This window comes from Macadamia integrifolia, chromosome 12, assembly GCF_013358625.1.
Source record: "Macadamia integrifolia cultivar HAES 741 chromosome 12, SCU_Mint_v3, whole genome shotgun sequence".
Classification (NCBI taxonomy): Eukaryota; Viridiplantae; Streptophyta; class Magnoliopsida; order Proteales; family Proteaceae; genus Macadamia; species Macadamia integrifolia.
The window spans coordinates 19,575,738-19,596,906 of record NC_056568.1 but is presented as its reverse complement, the minus strand read 5'-3'; the positions used below and the strand labels follow the sequence as shown (position 1 = coordinate 19,596,906).

The following is a 21,169-nucleotide window of genomic DNA, read 5'->3' as shown; positions in this document are numbered from 1 at the left end:
GGGGGGGGGGGTGGAGGTTCGTGCTGTCTCTGTGTTAGGAGATCTGGCTTTTTCTGGACCTGTTGCTGGACCATATTGTAGTCCTTTGTACCAGAGATTATGATTAGATTGGTGGTGTGATTGTCATACAGGCTGAGATTTGAACCTTGTTCATCAAGAGAGGCGAAGATACAATGCTGTTACCCTGTCAGCATTTACACATTGCTCATGGTATAGCTGGAGAAGCATTTACTCATTTCTCATGTTAAAGTTGGGGAAGGCAGAAATTCCCTTTCTAATGCAAACACAGGTTTTTTGATAAAGAAACGCTTATTTGGGTATTCATTTTGACATAAGTTCTTGATCACCTTAGAAACTAAAATAATTTCCCATTTTCATATTACCTCTCTTACCAAGTAGTCATGTTTTTACTTGTATTTTTGTTTAGTAGAAAATAATCAAGCAATTAACTGGCCATCTTTGAGGTTTTTGTTAGTTTGGAGTCCATCTCGGCCCCCATCACACTGGCACTGTAGTTTTTTACATCCAAACAACATTTCGTCAACCATTCAGATGCAGAGGATTGGAAAGGATACTTAGGTATGTATCATCATTTACAATTGAAGATTGTGTTGTAGCTTCGATAGCCATCAATCTGAACTGCCCAAATGTTAATCCATCCACAGGTTGGCCACAATAAGAGTCATGTTGATCATCCAACCAATATATGGATGGTTAACAGAAAAATGAATGTGAATCCAGTGTTATGGTCAATCCTAGGATGGACTAACACTCATTTGCTGATATTTTTTGGTGCTTGGCTGTCTCTGTCACATCAACATTACTAACATTGAGGGTTGTGTATACCACCAGAAACAGTTAACTGACATCTGTATATCTTAGAGCATTTGGATGTAAACACCTTCAGACTTTAGTTGAGTTCTCAAAAGGGGAAAAATGAACCCAGCCTTATTAGTTTCGATGACATACTTCTGCATGTGTACCCAATATCCTCAATGGTCATGGTGTTTTCATTACGTGCTGATCAATCTGGGCTTTCTTCCAATAGTTGAGCAGGTTGTAGTTTTAAAACTATACTAGTCAAGATAATTTCCTTTAGAAAAACAAAAAGCAATGGCAAAAGGGTGTTGTTATCCAATTTCTAATATATGAAAGAGAAGGGAAATCTCCACCCATTACCTGAAGCAATACACATCCCAAGTGATGTAGGATCTTGCTCACATAGCACTCCAAACATAGGTTTGGGGTTTAGGTTGCAAGGATAGGGAAAGGTTTGTCTGTGGAATCTCGCGTATTGGTACATGTTCATGGGGGAAAAGCATGTGGAAAGTCAGAAATCTACTGCAGGCCTGAAAAACACACTAGAACTAGGTCCAAGTTAAGAGAACTTCACATAGATTCTGTGTTGGGATGGACTAGGTTTGTCTGTGGGCTAAGGAATGGTAATAGGTTGGTGGATTTGGTCAAGGGGATCTAATGACAGAAAATCTAGAGGAATAAGTGTGGAGGAAGAGGGGAGAAAAATATGATTATGACAATAAAACAACTCTCTTGAGTCGAAGCTTTGCTTTCCCACTTCTAATCTCTGTTGGTGAAAAAAATTGAATTTCATTGATCCATGAAAAGAGAAGCAACCACTAACTTTATAGAGAGCTTGAAAGAATATAAAAAATCAGTAATAAGTAGAAATTGTACAACTACCCTTCAACTAAAACTAAAATTAGCCCAAGTCCATCAAAAGAAAGGGCCAAGAAACCTATCAGTTTTTCATTCCTTTTGAACTGCCAAACAAACAACCTTCATATCTCTCTCTCTCAAATGCAGCCATCCTCTTTCAGGGATATGCCAGCCCCTGTCCAACTTCTCAGAAAAGCAAAAAATGGACTCCACCTCAGTGAAATGCGGACGATGTCTTTGGACCTGAACTACCTTCCAGGCTACTCTTCATGACAGATGTGAATAATCACTTTGTTATTGTTAATCCATGCCTCTAAGAATACAGAGTATGCCAAAATCCTCCCAAACCATATCCAGTCCCCAACCAAACCTCCAGAGGATTATGAAATTCCACTGTACCTTCTGGAAGCCCTTCCAGGAGCTCAGCTGTAACTGGGCTCCTTGTCCCTAAATTTCTAATTAAGAGGTCTGACATCATAGTATCATACTTACTAGCAAATACTTCTCCCCACAACTTCCTTGGTCCCCTTCTCCAGCCGGAACTGGAGTCTGTAATCCATACTTGCTCATGCTTTCAGGAAAGGCTTAATGCCCAAAGCCTTAGCTGAGTCAACCATAAGATATTTTTCATTCTCCACTCAATTCCATAGAAAAGGAAAAATAGAAGGGAATTCCTTCATGACTATCACCTGATGCAGATATATTGCTGTAATCAACATGTAGTAGTTTAAAGCATAGGAAGTTAGGAACATTTCAGAGAACTGACAGCTTTAACTGATAAGGATGTTGAACTGCCTTGTCCTTGTTTTCCTCTTCTTTAAATTGCCTTCGTCAGATTTATTTTCCTCTTCTTTAGATTGGCATTACAAGATTTGGTTTTTGTAATATGTTACTTGTGCTGTTCTCAACTTGCATTAAATAAGCAGTTGAATGATCAAGAACGGGTGGCTGCAGCACTAGAAACCCTAATCTCTTGAGCATGGTTGATGGTTGTCTAGCTCCTACTTATGCTTGACCAAACAGCATCCAGGAATAGTGTCCTGTTTCAATAAGTGTAACACAAGCAATAACATTTTTTATTCGAAAATTCATTTATGTGCAAAATGCAGCCGGAAAATCAATAGCCATTAATAGGAACACTTCTGGTTCTCTCTTGGCGAATTCATTCTTCTGTTTACCAACCATGGCATTGCTTGTATTCAAATGAATTAATTTCAATTGGTAAAATTTTGATCCTCGTTATCATTCCATTTATTCATGTAGTTTTTTGATATGGGTGATATATGTTCTTGAATTTTTTGGGAATACATGATGTGTTCCACTTTGTTATTGAGGGGTCACTGAATGTGATATCTTAATACTTGGACATGTATGATATAAACATAAAAGTTCCTATGATTGCATACTAATTAACTTGCCAATCTCATCTCTATTAAAGTAGGTTAGCTGGATGGGAACTGAGTTTGACGTTAATATTTCTCGGTCTTGAGGACAAAAATTCTTTCAAAGTAGAAGACTAAGTAAGCCTGCGATTTCGTACGGAATAACCTCATCAAATTGGTCTCTTTGTACTGTAACACAAGTGGAAGAGGCAAAAATTGTCCTTAGAATGCTGCCTATCTTCATCAGCACTGTCTTTGCATGCATTCCCATGCATCTTCTCGCGACCTTTAGTCTACTACAGGCTAACACAATGAGAACTACTAGATTGGGAACATTTACTATGTCTCCAGTTTCTCTAATTGCAATCCCTTATGCTCTGCAAATGGTATTTATTGTTGTTTATGATTGATTGTTCGTGCCACTCGCGAAAAGGATCACTGGATATCAAACTGGAATCACTCAACTACAACGTGTAGGTGTTGGCCTAATGGAATTACCATTAACAATGTGTATAGCTGCCATTATAGAGAGAAAGGAAAAGAATTGCAGAGGAATATGATCTAATAGACTCCATTAATACTCATCTGCCCATGTCAATAACTTGGCTTGGGCCACAATATTTTGGAATGGTAGTCATTGGTCTGTTCACATATATAGTATTGCTGGAGTTCTTCAACAGTGAGACTTCTAGAGGAATGAAGTCAATGGGGTCTGCTATGTTCTCCTGTGTGATTGGATTTTCTTCCTTGCTGAGTTCTGTTGTAGTGAATGTAGTAAAGAATGCTAGCAGAGATGGAGATGGTGGAAGAAATGGATGGATGGAAGGAAACAACTTGAACAAGAGTTTCCTGGATCGTTTCTACTGGCTGGTTTCTATCTTTAGCTTGGTGGGGTCTTCGAACTATATGTATTGGGCTCACAAGTATGTGTATAAGCGAAATGGGCTTGCTATATTTCAAAATGGCTGAAGCCCTTGTCTAGAAAAGAGAATGAACATCCTTCCTAAGGAATCAATTGATAACATATATTTGGTTATCCTATATTTATTTATTATTACCAATCTTATATGCTGCTGTGGTGGAGTTATTGGTTTTTTACTTTGCAGGGGAAGGGATTAGTTTGGGAATCTGATCTGTAGTGGAAAGGGGCATCACCTGTTGTATGGCATGTCACTTTATTCTTATACTGCCTGTTATTTATCCAGAAACAATATAATAAAATAAAATCTTATTTCTAGATTCATTAATTGTAGTCCAAGGAAACCTGCATATGCATCAGTTATATTTTGACCCTGTGTCAAGCTATTGATCTATCACAGGTACTACCACTCAAGATGTCTCTATTATAACAATGTGGAAATCATGAGTGATACAGTAGCAAACTTCTGTAGCGTGACAAACTACCCTCAGCAATATAGTTTTGTGACATTGAAACCTAGTTTTCTTTTGGTAGACTGCCAACAATCTATCTCTGACCTTTATGATAGAACTGATGAATAATGTTCTTTAGGAATACACAGATGTTTATTCAAATCAAAGGACAATGTTTTTGTGCAGATGCTCAATTACTTCAGAAATATTAAGACATGTAACAAAGACAAGTTAGTAATCTACTGCCTTCATGAAAGTTATTTGTGTTCCTGCGTTTTGCCTTTGCATGAGAATCTCGAAGGAGCTTTCTTAAAACATCTATGGTGGCATTGGTTAATTGAATGGAATTGGACTTGCCATGATTTCTACCCAGATCTGGGCAAATACTGCAGTTTGTATAAATGGTATGATAGTGAATTAGCCATGACAGGAGAGCCTAACCTATTCTAATCTGAATGGTGGCATATCAGTTGGAGATAAGATGATTGGTTTCCATTTTTACTTCAGCTAGGTCACTACCTGCAGATCACAATCTGCTAAATCTGATCCTTAGACTTACAACCTTAATTTGGGGTCAACCATATTAGTCAAATATAAATTTTGTTGCTTCATATGATGTGATCTATATGAGCTTACAATAGGAATTGCTTGATTAATAAACCATGAAGTAGAGGTGGATTTGAATATCTCTCTCTCCCTCTCTCTCTCTCTCTCTCTCTCAATTTAATGATTCATTTTGAGGGCTTCTCACCATAGGTCCTGCAACTCTGAATACGGCTCTTTTTTTGAGGCATGCTCTCATCGCTGGCTAAAATTCTGTAATGGTGATAGTGGGCGTTGCGACAGCTGGTGCTACAGCTATAGTATCATATGCCATGATCGTCTTCTTTGAGCCCCACCTGGTATCTCAGTTCAACTGTCAAATCATTTCAAAAGTCTCCTTTCAATTATTGAATGGTACGGGAGGGTGAGCTTGTGCTCATCCAAAGCGCTAGCAAGGCTCTCCCATTCATTCCCATTGGAGCCCCCCATGCCGGTAAAGTATGTTTGGAAGTCGAGAAAGAGAAGAAAAATAGAATGAGACAAAAATAAAAATGACATGGTTCAAACTTGAAGACAATAAAAGAAAAGTTATCACATCTAAGGCGGTGAATCATTATTATATATAATATATATTTATAAATTCCCTTAGGTGGCCAATGATGGTGTGACTGTCGTTTTGATTTGGAAGATGACAGATCAAGACACAGAAGTTTGATTGAGTATCCATTTTAACAGCAGACAAATAGAATCATGGACAATAGAAGGTTGGTTGGTTCCCAGTGTTGGTTTCAGGCAAAGGCCTGCTTTTAGACAAGTTTTGTTGTGTTTTGCGGTTGAAGATATCACATTTCTCTTCTTTAACAAAGGATTACCTTCTCAAGGATTGGAAAAATGGCAACTTGGTTGCTAATAAATTTTGAGAAATTTTATAAAGAAGCTTGATGATGCAGGTGTTGTTGATAATGAAGCATGGTTCATTATCTGTATTTATATGGTTGTTTTTTACTTTCCACTTCAAATGATCCAATCTAAGTGTTGAATCTGGTTGCTGGTATTCTCAAATTGGAAATTGGATCTTGTATTGATTGAACTAGTGGAAAACATGCAGAAAGCATTCTCCCATGAATTCTCAAATGGTTTTTTCCCCCCAATCTTAAAGCTCTGTAGAAGATCTTATGCCCCTGAAGTGAAATGTCACCTAGTTAGTTCCAGTTTGCTATATGTGAGCAGTAAGCTTCACCAGTAGTTAACCTCTAACATGTGTGTTCTTCCACTACAGAGACTTTATTATTTTGAAGATATTCAGAATTTGGACCAAATTGTTGCTTGAAAGCATACTCTGGAGAGTGGCTTTTGCGGTCTAAATTAGCTGCAGATTCAAATTTCTATCATTCCTTCATTCCTTTTAGGTGTCATCAATGGTTATATGATAGAATTGGCAATGCCATCATCTTGTAATCTATGCCGTTTCTGGATTGAAACTCAGGACAGGCGAGTCAGGTTAGAGACAAGCAAAGCTGGAAATATATTCCCTCAACTCAGCTCATTCTGACTAGTTGGAGTGTAACTTAATTCATGGATCAATCCCAACTAAATTTCAGTAAGAGCATATCTTTGAACTTGCTTTTGCTATAATATGTGAAAGTGGTTTTCTTGAATTATAGCTTAAACCCAGGAAAAGCAAGCACTAAGATCAGTAAAAGACCTTGTGAAATGGAACATATTAGGAGGCACAATGTAAATGAAGATCAAGTTGAGCAATCCAGTTAAGGGCAGTAATATACCCTTACTTTCAAAATCATTAACAGAATACAAGCCCATGGGTCTAGCCTGGTTAGGTCTGGAATCAACCCAGTACCATCGTTTTGAGCATAAACTTTAAATCTAAATAGCTTTTAAGGTCATTCTAAGTATTTTCCAATGGAGAAAAAATTGTGAAGTAATTTGAAAGTTTCTTTAAAAAATGGGTCCCCATTGAACGCCAAAAAAATATACACACAGCATGGAGATCCAACAAGTATGCGATATAATCACCATAGATACAGGTTTAGGCTTACATGAATCCATGGCTAAAGAATTGCAACTCCACTTGTTCCTTTGCCGTATATCCTACAATATGAACAATGTCAGTCTTGTCTACCGTTTTCTCCATTCACACCTCTAGGAATTTTTTTGTCATGTGCTTTCATGGGTTAGTGCTGACTATATGTAGAGTGAGGGTAAGGACCAATCTTGGGAAAGGAAATCAAGATTTTTTTCTTTTTTTTTTCATCAAAGGAATAAATATTAGATCCACACTATGTAATATGTTCGTACCAATTAAGGTGCAAGATTCAATAATTCAAACTTTGATCACTTTCCACTATTAGATTAGATGACTCACTCCACAGTAAGAACATTCCTAAATCGATTTTAGGAAACAAAAGCCAGCCCACCCAATGAAAATTTAGCACCTATTGAGTCTGTTTTCTTAGATGAAAATTAGATAGATGGTATTACACAGAAATTGGTTTTATTACAAATGAAGATATGAGGACAAAGTAGAAAATGATAGAAAATTTATGCACATTACATCGCATGGAGATCACATAAGCATGCGATACAATTACTACGGAGACAGCAGAACAATCCTTACGACCTGAGCACCGTTGTTGGTTTAGTCTACCCTTTTTCTTTTCTCACTTTAGGTTTCTCTAGTCATCCATTTAATGGACCAATGATAACTATTTATAAGGTGAGGGTAGGACAAACCCTAAAAGGAAATTATGATTTTCTTTCCATTAAGGAAACGACATTTTAGGTTCACACATAGTAATGCATATTTCATACCATTAAGATGTGCTAACATAATCCAATATATCCATAGATATTACTTACCAATATTGGATCCTTTCAACTTACTCCATCTGTCGTTAATACCACTAAATCAATTTTGAAAACAAAACTTTGGACTATACTATCTCACCTAATTGAAAAACTTATAGAAAATGTCATTTCCTTTTAACATGTTTATGACACAAATGCAGCAGTTTGGCAACTTTTCCTTGATCTAGATGGTCCTCCCTTGATAAATCACTTGTTGCAACATTCCACCGATTCAAAATACTCACTAGATGGGGTTGGGGTGGGGACAGGTGGTAAGAGTGGAGGGAGACGCGGGGCTGGGCAGGCTGGCAAATAAGGGATTGGTGCGTGGGGAGAGAGACACAATGGTGGACGGCTACGGAATGCGGAAGGCGAAGATGAGACAGAGGTGGGGGTAGAAGGTGGAGAGTGGAATAATTGGTCATGAGAAAAATTGAAAAATATAATTATTTTAGACTGAACTAGTTAACAAGGAACCCCAAACATAACACCTATTTTAAATATGAGCTATCCTACACGTAGTATCTCAACTGTAATTTATCAATTTTTTTTTCTTCTTTTCTTCTTGTTGTATTAAATGAATTTACAAAGGAAAGAAAAGTTTCAAAATACCTCTTTTTGTTTTCCTTATCTTTTGTCTCCCACAAAGTTTGAACCATTGATCTCTTCGATGTTGTTTTTGTATAAAGCAAAGTAGTGATAAATGCTTAGTCCCATGCTCCTAGTAGAAGATAGTAGAGTGAACATATATGTTGTATAATGGGGACTACAAGGGTGTGGTGTGGTTCCTTGGAAAAAAGATTCACTATTTTCTCTTGTCTTCGGGGTGGGGGTGGGTAGGTTCTTGATTTGTTTTTACACATGATTGTGTTGAGTCGGGCTGGGATGAGCCTTGATGTGAGTGGTTCGGACTGGATTTGAATGAGGAACCTTATTGATATGCAAGTTAGGGTTTATCAGGAACCTTATTGATGTGCGATACTCTTTGATTGATGTTGAACGAGGTTTTACCAATGTCAGATGTGAGTCAATAGTGTCAAAGATCTTGAATTACGTGTTATACATAATGCAACAAAGATTAGTTTTTTGTACCTTCTCTCTTAGAAACACATATTTTGGACGTGAGTTACCAACATCTCTTATCTATAAGTAGGGCCGTCTTGGACGCTTTAAATAATCATTCTAAGTGCTCTATTACCCCTCTCACACTCAATGCTTTCTCTCTTTGGTTTTGACCCATTATTTACTATTTTGAGAGATCTCTTCATTCAAAACTTATGGTTGATTCGGCTCCTCTACAGCTCGGAGGTGAGCTGCCATTCTGGTGGCTCGTTCTAGATGGGTGACACTTGTTCCTTATTAATCCGAGGGAGGAAAACGTCCAAGTTGTATTGGTAAGGCTGAAGGTGAGAAACAGGATGTATTTGGCTAATCAAAGGGGGAAAATCCCAGTTTTCGTGCGTAGCTCTCGTCTCCCTCTTCGTCTCTCTCCCACCCCTGAGTATTTCTTCATCTCTGTCTCCCATCCCTCTTAGTGTTTTTTTCTTTTTTTAAGAAGAACAAGAAGAAACCTGTGGTAGTGTTCTGAATCTATTTGGAAGCCAAACCCAGATTGTAAGTGGACTTGCAGATTCAATCTTTTCTTGAGAAGGTAAGTTCTCTCCTAGACTCCCTCTTCGTCTCTTTCTCTCTCTCCCGCCCCTGAATACTCACTTGATTCATCTGCTTATACTCTACTTTTATATTCCTCCCTGATAATGAGAACCAATTTAATTGAAAGAAATTTGTGAACTGAAATTTTTTTTCTTTTATGCCATCAAGGAGAAATCGTAAATGCATGGCTTTTTTTTTTTTTTTTGGGGGGGGGGGGGTGAGGTGGGGTGGCTGCGGGGGCTTAGAACAACTCCACATGCATGTCTGTGTTAAGTAAAATGGAGGTGAAGTTTACTTCAAATGTGTCCAAACTGTTTGATTGTTTAGCTGACAGAATTTTGTTTTGATACTGTATGGTCAACTATCATGAATTTGAGTTCTGTGCGATGGCTTGGCCATGTGCAGCAAAGTCCTGTGAATCAGCAGTCAGGAAAGAAGTGTAATATGGAGTTAATAGGAGGTGTGAAGATAACAATGGGAAATTTAGAGTGGTCAATGTCTATGTGTTAATGGCTCATATGGCCTTAGTTAAGGTGGAACCATGTGCAGGATTTGTACCAAGTAGTTGGGGTAAAGCTTTGTTGGGTAATTGTATTACAATTTCTTACAAAAATAAGACAAATTGCAATACAAAGCTTTTGCAATAGAAACTACTATGATGTTGTAGTATTGATCTTTGGCTGAAATGAGATGGGGATAAACTTCAAATAGATGTTGAATCACCACCACAGCAACTGAAGAAGCTTCGATCAGAATTGAGGTTGAGTCACACTTGTAGTGCTGTCTTTAAGGTAATTGATGTCTTCTACTACCAAGAGTTGTTCTGCATCTCTACCTCCAAGATAAAACAATATTCTACTAGAAGATGAGACAGTTCTTCTAATCCCTTCTAGGAGTAAAAAACTACAACACAGCAGTTCCCTCTAACCTTACACAAGACTTAGAGAAAATAGAAGAAAGAGAAAGATTTGTATAGTTGCAAAGAGTAGAATTAGATGGAGTGTCAATGTGTGAATGTGTATCTCTGCAAGGTATTTGGTTGGGTTTATATAAACCCAAAACCAACCCTTGCACCCTCTTGGATTCTCCAAGAGTAACCTCTAACTAATGGCAAGTTGATTGGAGAATAATGTCATATGGACATGAATTGGGAATTAATTCAATAAATTGAATTAATCTCAATCAATTCTTTAGCCCACCTCCCCACTCATGATAATGGCCATGAATAAAATTTAGAGTTCTCATTGGGTGTTATTGACCATTTTCTAGCCCACCTCCCCACTTATGGTAGTGACCATGAATGAACTTTAGGGCACCCACATAATGACATTGACCATTTACCTCCATTTGGCAATAACCTATGGCATGAATTAAGAATGAATTTCATAAATGAAATTAATCCCAATCAATTCTCTTTGCCCACCTCTCTACTCATGGTAATGGCCATGAATGGAAATTAGGGCACTCATGGGGTGTTATTAATCATTTTCCACTACCTTGACCCTAAGGGTCTCACACCATTACAAGTTATAAAAAACATAAAAGAAAAACCTCATTTTGAAACTTAATTATAATAAAATAAATATAAATTCTAACAATCCCCCACAAGTTTCAAATGACACGAATGACACATCTGCTATGATTGTATTAGACACTATAGGACGCATCGTTGTAGGTGTCTTTCGGACTTGAACCTACACTAGGTCTAATGAGTCACGCTACAGAGTACAGGTAGAGTCAAACTTCTCGAACCTTTCCTCATTAGTATAGCTGACCGATCCATCAACCACATCCTATAAGTCGACTTTTTGAGCTACCCATCATATAATCACTTTGGACTTTTGAACCGGCCATGTCATTTATTTTGGACTCATGAATGTTTAGAAAACTTGCCTTTAAGTTCTCATTGGCGGCGGCCACACCACCTATATCCACTTAGGTTAATCCCCGATGTGCACCACAATTAACACACCCCCATATTTCCTGGGATTGGACTAATTAAGAACTTTATTGCTCAACCTTTCTTCTTGTGGTGGTACTACTATCACCATCTACATCTTGGAATGAATACTTAAATAAGCAGTAGTACTGAGCTGGTCACCCATGACTTCGTTTGTACCCCTTGAATTTAATTCAGGCATTAAGCCTCTTCACATAGGTAGGGTGTCCATCACATGACCTAAGGATTAAGCATCAATCCCATTCCTGTAGATGCACTACACAATTCTTAACAGATATAGGCTTTGTGAACATGTCAGCTTGGTTACTTTCTGACTTCACATAATCGATAGCTATCATTCCTTCATCTATGTACTGTCTCACAAGATTGTGTCTTAGACGTAGATGCCTTCTTTTACCATTGTATATCCGGTTCTTAGCTAGATGTATAGCCGCTTGATTATCATAATGTAGTGATATCGATGGTGCCAATTTTTTCCATAATAGAATATCCACCATTAAGTTTCTAAGCCATTCGGTTTCCGTTCTCGCCTTTTCTAAGGCTATGAACTCAGTTTCTATATTAGAGCCTGCCCCACAAGATTTCTTTGTGGACTTCCATGAGATGGCACCGCCTGCTAGTGTAAATACATACCCACTAGTAGCTAAGGACTTGTTTGTATCCGAGATCCAATTTGTATCGCAGTACCCTTCCAACACCGCTGGTTTACCACTATAGTGCAAACTATAGTTTATAGTGTCTTTTAGGTACCTCAGCAACCTATCAATCGCACTCCAATGCTCCTTACTTGGATTGTGAGTATGTTGATTCAACTTTTCTACCGCAAGGGTAATATCAGGACACGTATAATTCATTAGATATGTGACTGAACCAATAATTTGAGCATACCTTTTTTGATCCACCGGTTCACCCAAATTTCTTTTCAAATGACATCCCATTTTAAAAGGTGTTTTAACCGCTAAAACTTCATGGTACTCATACTTTTTAAGTATATTTTCTACATAATGGGCTTGGGATAGTGAAATATTATTCTCTTGCTTGATGATCATGATCCCAAGGATCATATCAACCTCTCCTAAGTCTTTTGTGTCAAAACTAGATTTCAAAAGTTTCTTAGATTGATTCACTATTTTCAAGTTTGTTTCCATTATCAGCATATCATCCATATATAGTAGTATGAATATGCCCTTACCACCATGAAACCTGCTATATAAGCACCTTTCAACGTCGTTCACAACGAAACCATTTGAAATTAGAACTTTGTCTAATTTTTCATGTCATTGCTTTGGCGCCTGCTTCAATCCATATAAGGATTTTCAAAGCTTACAAATTTTTTTCTCTTGTCCATTTACAACACAACCTTCTTGTTGCTTTATGTAAATTTCCTCCTCTAAGTCCCCATTTAAAAATATCGTTTTCACATCCATTTAATGGATGACCAGGTTATGTATTGACGTCAATGCTAACATAACCCTTATTGTGGTAGTTCTAGAGACTGGGGCAAATGTGTCAAAGTAATCAATGTCAGGCTTTTGCCTAAACCCCTTGACTACAAGTCTAGCCTTGAAATGATCAAGTGATCCATCACTTTTTAGTTTCTTTCGAAATATCCACCTGGTTTCCAAAGTTTTGAAACAAATTGGTAAATTTACCAATTCCCAAGTATTATTCTCCAAGATTGAATCTAATTCATTCTTGATTGCCTCCTTCCAAAAGATGGCATTCGATGATGTAATAGTCTCTTTGTATGTAAGAGGATCTTTGTCTACTAGATAGACAAGCCACTCATCATTCGAGTATTTAGGTCTTTTGAGTCACTTGCTCATCCTTAGTTGTCTTCCATCACCATTACCTAATTCTTGATTGGTAACCCTTTCATTTGACTCAATTTTCTCATAAGTCAATTGACTATCCTTACTTGTAGGTAAGTTAGACTTAAAGGAAAATATGTTTTCAAAGAACTCAACATCTCTTGATTCTATGATGCTATTTGTTTCAATAACATCATCCATGGCTTTAATCACTATGAACCAGTATGCAGTACTATTTGTAGCATATCCCAAAAACACACAATCACATGTTTTTTGCCCCAATTTTCTTTTCTCAGTATCCGGTAATAATACCTTAGCCAAACAGCCCCAAATCCGCAAGTATTTTAGACTTGGCTTTCTTTCAAACCATTTCTCAAATGGAATCATACCAGTCTTGTTATGTGGGATTCTATTTGACAGATAACATGTTGTTAGCATGGCTTCCCCCACATATCAAGTGGTACACTCGAACTCAATAACATAGAGTTCATCATCTCTTTAAGAGATCTCTTTTTTCTTTCGGTAATTCCATTGGATTCCGATTGGTATGGAGCGGTTGTCTCATGGATAATTCTATTTTCCTCACAAAAATTTTCAATGTTAAAATACTCAGTCCCTCTATCTGTTCTAAGTCTTTTAACCTTCTTATTAAGTTGATTTTCAACTTCTATTTTGTAAGATATAAACGCCTTTCCGGCCTCATTCTTTTATTTGAGTAAATAAATCGTAGTATACCTAGAGTGGTCATCTACGAAGGTTATGACATAGTTGTTTCCTCCCCTAGACTCGTATGACTTATAATCACTCAAGTCACTATGGATCAATTCTAAGAGATCACTCTTTCTATCCACAATTTTATGAGGCTTTTTAGTTGACTTTGCCTCTACACAAGTTGTACACTTGTTCACAGGGGATTCCACCTTATTGGTGATCACGTCTAACTTGCACAGTTTGGTAATATACTTCACACTACTATGGCCCAACCTATCATGCCACAAATCAAAAGAATTAGTAGGGACAATAATGTAAGCAGAAGAAGTACTAGCTTTCTCAATTATAATATTTTCAACGCTTAGTACAAATAACCCCTCACTAAGGTATCCCTTTCCCATAAATACATTGTTCCTAGTGATAACCGCCTTATCACTCTCAAAAGCTAATTTCATTCCTACTTTATTAAGTAAAGGAACTGAAATTAAATTGTGCCTAATGTCCGGCACATGGAGGACATTGGTGAGAACCATAATTTTCCCTGAAGTGAGCTTTAACACTACCTTTCCTTTCTCCATAATAGGGGCACTTTAGGAATTTTCCATGAATACCTTTTCGTCTCCCACACTCATGGAATAAGAAGAGAACATCTTTAGATCACCACAAATATGTCTTCAACTAGGTTCACATTTTTAGATTTTTTCTTCTTGAATCGGCAATCTTTCTTGAAGTGTCCTGGCTTACCGCATATATAGAAAGTTTCTTCTTTTTAAAAGAAGGCTCATCATTGTATTGACGGTTCTTCCTTTTCTTGTCATGTTTGTTGGTTTCTATCAAGTTCGCTTTTAAGCGTTTCTCCCCAAGGTCTTTTTCACCCTTGTCTTTATTCCCGTTCTTTTCCTCAATTTTGATCCTTACAACCAACTGGTCCAAAGTCAACTCCATCTTCTTGTGTTTCATTGACAACTTGAAAGCATCCCAAGAAAATGGAAGCTTTTCAATTAAGGCACCGGTCACAAATTCTTCTGGTAGAACTATTTTTTCCTTTGCTAGCTTTCCAACCAAGATTTGAAATTGATCAATTTAGTTTAAAATGGTGTCACTATATTTCATAGTAAAATTTAGAAAGTTAGCCACCAAGTACTTCTTTGAGCCAACATCCTCAAGAGATTACTTATTTACCAAAGCATTCCAAATCGAATATGCATACTCCAATGAACTATACACATGGTATAGGTCATTGGATAATGCATTCAAGATCCGATTTTTACATTGGTAATCCACTTATCCAAGCCACCCTTTTACCCTCCTTTACAGAATCATTGCTTTTTTCTGGCATGGGTTCAGTCAAGGCAAATACCACCCCAATTTGGGCTAATGCAAACAACATCATTTGCCTCCACCATTTGAAGTTTTGACCTCCAAACTGCTCAAGTTTGTCAAATTCAATGACAATCCTCATCTTACCTAAATCCGGGATAAGATCAGTTATCAACGGGATAACATTGGTGGGAATTATCAATGGTGGGTAAATGAAGAACCCCCTTACCATTGTGGCTAACATGAACCCCGCCTCCTTGGTTGTTGATTGTACCTTCAACATTGATGTTTGAGGGATTTCCTCCGTTGGTAGTTCCATCTATGGCATTGTTGTTCGAAGAATCACCTATGACAGTGATTGAAGGACCATCATTGTTGTTGGAGTCTCACCTCTGTTAAGGCTTGAATCTCCAAGATTAGCCATGGAATCTTACAACTATCAATTACCTTAAACTTGTTGGGTAATTGTATTACAATTTCTTACAAAAATAAGACAAATTGCAATACAAGGCTTTTGCAGTAGAAACTACTATGATGTTGTAGTATTGATCCTTGGCTGAAATGAGATGGAGATAAACTTCAAATAGATGTTGAATCACCACCACAGCAACTAAAGAAGCTTCGATCAGAATTGAGGTTGAGTCACACTTGTAGTGTTGTCTTTAAGGTAATTGATGCCCTCTACTGCCAAGAGTTGTTCTGCATCTCTGCCTCCAAGATAAAACAACCTTCCACTAGAAGATGAGACAGTTCTTCTAGTCCCTTCTAGGAGCAAAAAGCTACAGCACAATAGCCCCCCTCTAACCTTACACAAGACTTAAAGAAAATAGAAGAAAGAAAAAGATTTGTATAGTTGCAAAGAGTAGAAATAGATGGGGTGTCAATGTGTGAATGTGTATCTCTGCGAGATATTTGGTTGGGTTTATATAGATCCAAAACCAACCCTTGCACCCTCTTGGATTCCCCAAGAGTAACCTCCAACTAATAGCAAGTTGATTGGAGAATAATGTCATATGGACATGAATTGGGAATTAATTCAATAATTGAATTAATCCCAATCAATTCTTTAGCCCACCTCCCCACTCATGATAATGGCCATGAATAAAATTTAGAGTTCTCATAGGGTGTTATTGACCATTTTCTAGCCCACCTCCCCACTTATGGTAGTGACCATGAATGGACTTTAGGGCACCCACATAATGACATTGACCATTTACCTCCATTTGGCAATAACCTATGGCATGAATTAAGAATGAATTTCATAAATGAAATTAATCCCAATCAATTCTTTTTGCCCACCTCTCCACTCATGGTAATGGCCATGAGTGGAATTTAGGACACCCATAGGGTGTTATTGACCCTTTTCCACTACCTTGACCCTAAGGGTCTCACACCATTACAAGTCATAAAACACATAAAAGAAAAACTTCATCTTGAAACTTAATTATAATAAAATAAATATAAATTCTAACAAGCTTAGAGTTTATTGCTGCTCTCTCAATCAATCCAGATACAAACTGTGGTGACTAAGTCTTCTACTTGTTATCTTATTTATTGTTCATATTTCATAACAAATATTCCACTGCTATTTTTGTGTCTCCTTGATAAGCATTTCCTGTATTTATAATGACCATTGTTTTCATTGTTATCCTAATTGCCTTCTCTAAATTGGGTGCACAACAGGATTAATTTCCTGCTCTTGTTACTTGTTTTTTAAGCAATGCACCTTTAAATCTGCTCCCATTTTGCTTCCTGCCTTGTTCTTCTACAGACATTCGAATATACTACATTTAACTACTCTTTCCCACCAGTGCTGCTACTCTAACTCACCATACATGTTCAAAGTATTGGTGTAATCAACTTTTGCAATCCCCTATTTGGGCTCATTACTAACTCATTCCTGAAATTTTCTTTTCAAGTATTTTCATTAGTCATTTCATCATCCTTATACCAATCTTGCTGATGTTGAGAAGATGTTATTTCTCGATAGTTAAGTATTTCATGCAATTGCACCTGGCAGATCTTGCTTCCATCAAGAAAAGATATTTGTTTAGCTTGATATTCATTCATTGAGCACATAGCCACCGTAGCCATTCTGCTCTATCCATCTGTCCACGTATTCCTTTTTCTTATCCTTCTTATCTATAAGTCTCAATTTATTGGCTTTCCTCTAGAATCATGTTGGCTATAGAATCTTGGGAATTAGCTTCACATTTTTGTTTATGCCACCCCCACCCCACCCCATCCTAAAAAAAAAAAAATGTCCACCCTCTCCCAATAAGACACTAATATAGTTAATCTTTGTGAGTATAACTTGATTTATTGGAGAAATACTGTAATGGAGTCTCAGTCTGACCAACTAACTTTTCTGCTACTGTTGACCAATTTCTTATCTTATTTTTATGTTCTCTCTTCTCATCCTGATGCTGAGTTTGATTTATTATCTCACACTTGCAGTTTCCTATTTAGTTTCCACACTTGCTACCAATTAATATTTGGTTAGTCAAATGGACTATGATTCAGAAGAAGACTCAGATATCAATGAATATGAGATTGATGAGTAAAAAGAGAAACCATATGAACAACTAAAGGCTGGAAAGTACAAAGTAAAGTATTCAGAAGTTGCCTTTAGGAGCCAGAAGCTAAGTCCACTAAGCAAGATGACTTGTATGTTTGGCCTTGGAAAGGAATCCTTGTTAACCTTTCCTCCAAGCTGAAGAATGGCGAAGCCCCTCCTCCCGGCCCCCCAAAAAAAAGATAAATCTTAATCCTTGTTTGATTGAATAGAGAAAAGGGAACAGTCCCAATGAGTCTTTAGCTCAAAAAGGAAGAGCACTTAGGCTTGTTGCCAGGCGATGATGGTTCGAATCCATCAAGACTCTCATGTCAATGATCATCACAGTGACATCATCCAAACTTTCTGCTTACAGCAAGGTTCACAAGATCATTGCAAACCCTTTATGCGCAGGAAACCATTGCCACTTGAACAAAAAAAAAAAAACCAAACAAAAATCAGTAATACAATAATTTGCAACAATAGGTGCTCTTCCGTTTTGAGCTAAAGACTCACCTACCTACATAAACCATGCATGTTATTTATTTATTTTTTTTGCTAAAAGGCAATTTTATTGAGAAAAAGCGAAGAAAAAATACATCAAAGGAATAAAAATGGACAAGGCAAAAGCTACTAGAGCAACTTGCAAACTCCACCTTCGGCATGGCCATCAGCAGAGAGAGCAAGCAGCGCCCTAGCAGAATCAAAATCGGTGCCTATCCATGCATGTTAGTTTAATCCAATATATATTAGAAAAAAAAAAGTTACTGAAATAGTAGCAAATTTAAAGAGACAACCTTGACCAGTAATTGGCCAATTTACTAGGTAAAATAAATAACTTAAAAGTTGTTAAATGTAACTAATAGTATCAGGAAAAGTAGAGTTCAACTCATTAAGTGATACGTAGTTTGACCAACATGGCTTAACTTTAGATCATATTTTGTCAAAGGATTGGGAAGTAAACAAGGAAGACTGAGAATAATCAAAAGATCCCCGCACAAGGCAGCAAAAATAGTTAATACATACAACTAAATGAAATAAAAACAAGTTTAACGATTTCTTACCATTAATAGTGAAGTTAAGGAAATGTTGTTATCCATATCTTGTGATCCTAAATGGAAGGGTACACTTGGTTGAATTAGATGAGAAGATTGGGAAGTATCAACAATTTTCTTCTTTGCTTTCTTTCTCTTTCCTTGTTGTTCTACCCAACTCTTATGGCGCCTTCCCCCTTTACGAAGTGATTTCTTCTTAAGCCCATTTGGTATGTTTGCATTAAGATATTAGAGACACATGTAGGGGGGCATCGACTACAATGTTTTGAAGTTGTGCAAGCAAATCTTTAGCAACTGTGTTAACCAATGCATATCCCTCAATCGAATTCAATGCTTCTGAGGCTATCATCACTAGTATAGGGCAAAGAAGCCTATAACATTGTGTACAATCCAAGTTAACATCTTCTTCAATTCGACTTTCGTTAGTCTGATCCACTATCATGTTCCTTGTTCCCCTTGTCCATCTCCTCAGCACATAAGTTGCAGGAATGAACTTAATATTGTTGTCATCTAAGATTTTCAAAGCATGACAATATAGAATGCCAAATGTCTCAAACCTTCTACAACTACAAGCAATAGTAGGGCCAGAAGGGTTACACGTAACATTGAAATCCCCTTCTTTATCAACAATAGCAACTATGTACTTACGATCTGTTACACTCTTATCCCGATATTTAATGTAACAAGTAGAAATCCATAAATGCTCGTCTTGAATTTGTTCAAATATTATAGGAGTGTAAACTTCTAATGCTTGCCTCATAACGGGTGACATGGGAAAGATATTTCTTGAAATTTTATTCCTTGCATCAAACTCTGCCTTCAACTCATTATAACACTTATCGTTCACCACCCTCTCGAAATGCTTAAAAACTGCACAAGATCCAAACTGGATTTCACGTAATCCTTTATATCCCTATTTAAACTCTCACTGAGTTGTGTACTTCGCATACCTATGGTGAATGTATTCTTCATATAACATTTAGCCCATAAATACGATCTAACCATGAAGAGTCTTTAACTAGATAATTACTACACAAGTTTTCCCATGCATTTTCAAACTCTAGAACTCCCTCATAATAAAGCATACGAGTTTTAAAATCTTAAAAAAAAATTTGTTCCATCCTTCATCAAATTTTCTAGATGCTTGATACCATTTTGCATTATATGCCAAGTACAAAACCATGCCATGTATCAGGAAACACTTCAGATATCGCATTTCCTATTGTAGAATCTTGATCTGTAAAAACAGTTAATGGTTTCTTTTGCCCATGGGCTTCCGGGAAAGCCTCAAATAACCATTTAAAAGATTCCGAAGTCTCATCATATAACAAGGCAGCCCCAAAAATGCTTATACCTCTGTGGTGATTAAATCCGACAAATACACTATATGGCCTATATTCTTTGTTAGTGCAAAATGTCGTATCAAAGCTAATAACATCACCAAAATGGGTATAGTCTATTAACATCTTTGGGTCAACCCAGAATGTATTTGTTATCTTCTCTTCGCCATCCAATTGCAAAGTGTATGTACAAGAAGCATTTATCCTTGTTTGTTTTTCAAAGTACATCAACAAACTACTAGCCTCACCATAAGATAAGTCACATTGGCGTTTTGTTCGGAGATAATTCTTCTGATCTTGTCTAGTGGGCCCAAGGTTTTCTGTTCCACCTGCCTGCTTGCTTATATAGTCGAATATGGACTTAGGTCTTATTCCAGAGTCATCGGTCAAATCAATCTCAGCCGCATTGCATTTAATAGTTTCCATTATGACCGCATCATATGCCAAGTAGCCGGTAAATGAAGAAGATGATTATGCTCTTCAACAAATGCATTACACCGATATTTCCTAGTATCAACATGTGAAATTGCCATCTGTGCAAGACAACCAGTTCTTGTCTCTGCTCTAGGTTTCTTTGTATTAGTATCTCGTTTGTCATTTTTCCGCAAACCGTGTTTATTGCATACGAATTTTCTTGAAGTTAGGATTGACTTATCTGCTTTGCTCCAATGTGTATAATCCCTCCTCACACTGAAACCCATCCTTCCCGCATAGGAATTGTAGAATTCATAAGCCTCACTCTCTGAATTAAAATTCATGCCGACCCAAGGCACATTCTCAACATCTAGACCTATGTCTTAATCTCCCATAGTATTATATCCTTCCAAGTTAATCTCTGATCAATTCAAACATCCACTAACATTTTTCAAACATACTCAAGTGACATATGACATGTGAGTCTTTTCAAGTTCATCATAATGAAAGCAA

General features: G+C 37.2%; 1 protein-coding gene and 1 long non-coding RNA gene across 2 annotated transcripts; one reads left to right on the top strand and one right to left on the bottom strand.

The window, feature by feature from the left end:
* Nucleotides 1-6: 6 nt before the first annotated feature.
* On the top strand, nt 7-4,306 carry LOC122094702. Its single transcript, XR_006144964.1, has 2 exons — nt 7-579; nt 3,116-4,306. It is a non-coding gene; the product is annotated as an uncharacterized LOC122094702 (long non-coding RNA).
* A 14,816-nt stretch (nt 4,307-19,122) lies between these two features.
* On the bottom strand, nt 19,123-20,668 carry LOC122094775 (protein FAR-RED IMPAIRED RESPONSE 1-like). The gene is made up of 2 exons (XM_042665376.1): nt 20,083-20,668; nt 19,123-19,772 (listed from the first exon to the last, which is right to left on the bottom strand). Exons 1-2 carry the CDS (start codon nt 20,666-20,668, stop codon nt 19,123-19,125), a joined length of 1,236 nt encoding a protein of 411 aa, XP_042521310.1.
* Between the last annotated feature and the right edge of the window lie 501 nt (nt 20,669-21,169).

Bases quoted from the DNA above. Each gene is read 5' to 3' on its own strand.
- LOC122094775 (XM_042665376.1), bottom strand. From the start codon at position 20,668: ATGGAAACTATTAAATGCAATGCGGCTGAGATTGATTTGACCGATGAC. The intron at 19,773-20,082 runs GTTTTGTACTTG...GATCTTGTGCAG, and splicing joins GTTTCCTGATACATGGCATG to TTTTTAAGCATTTCGAGAGG.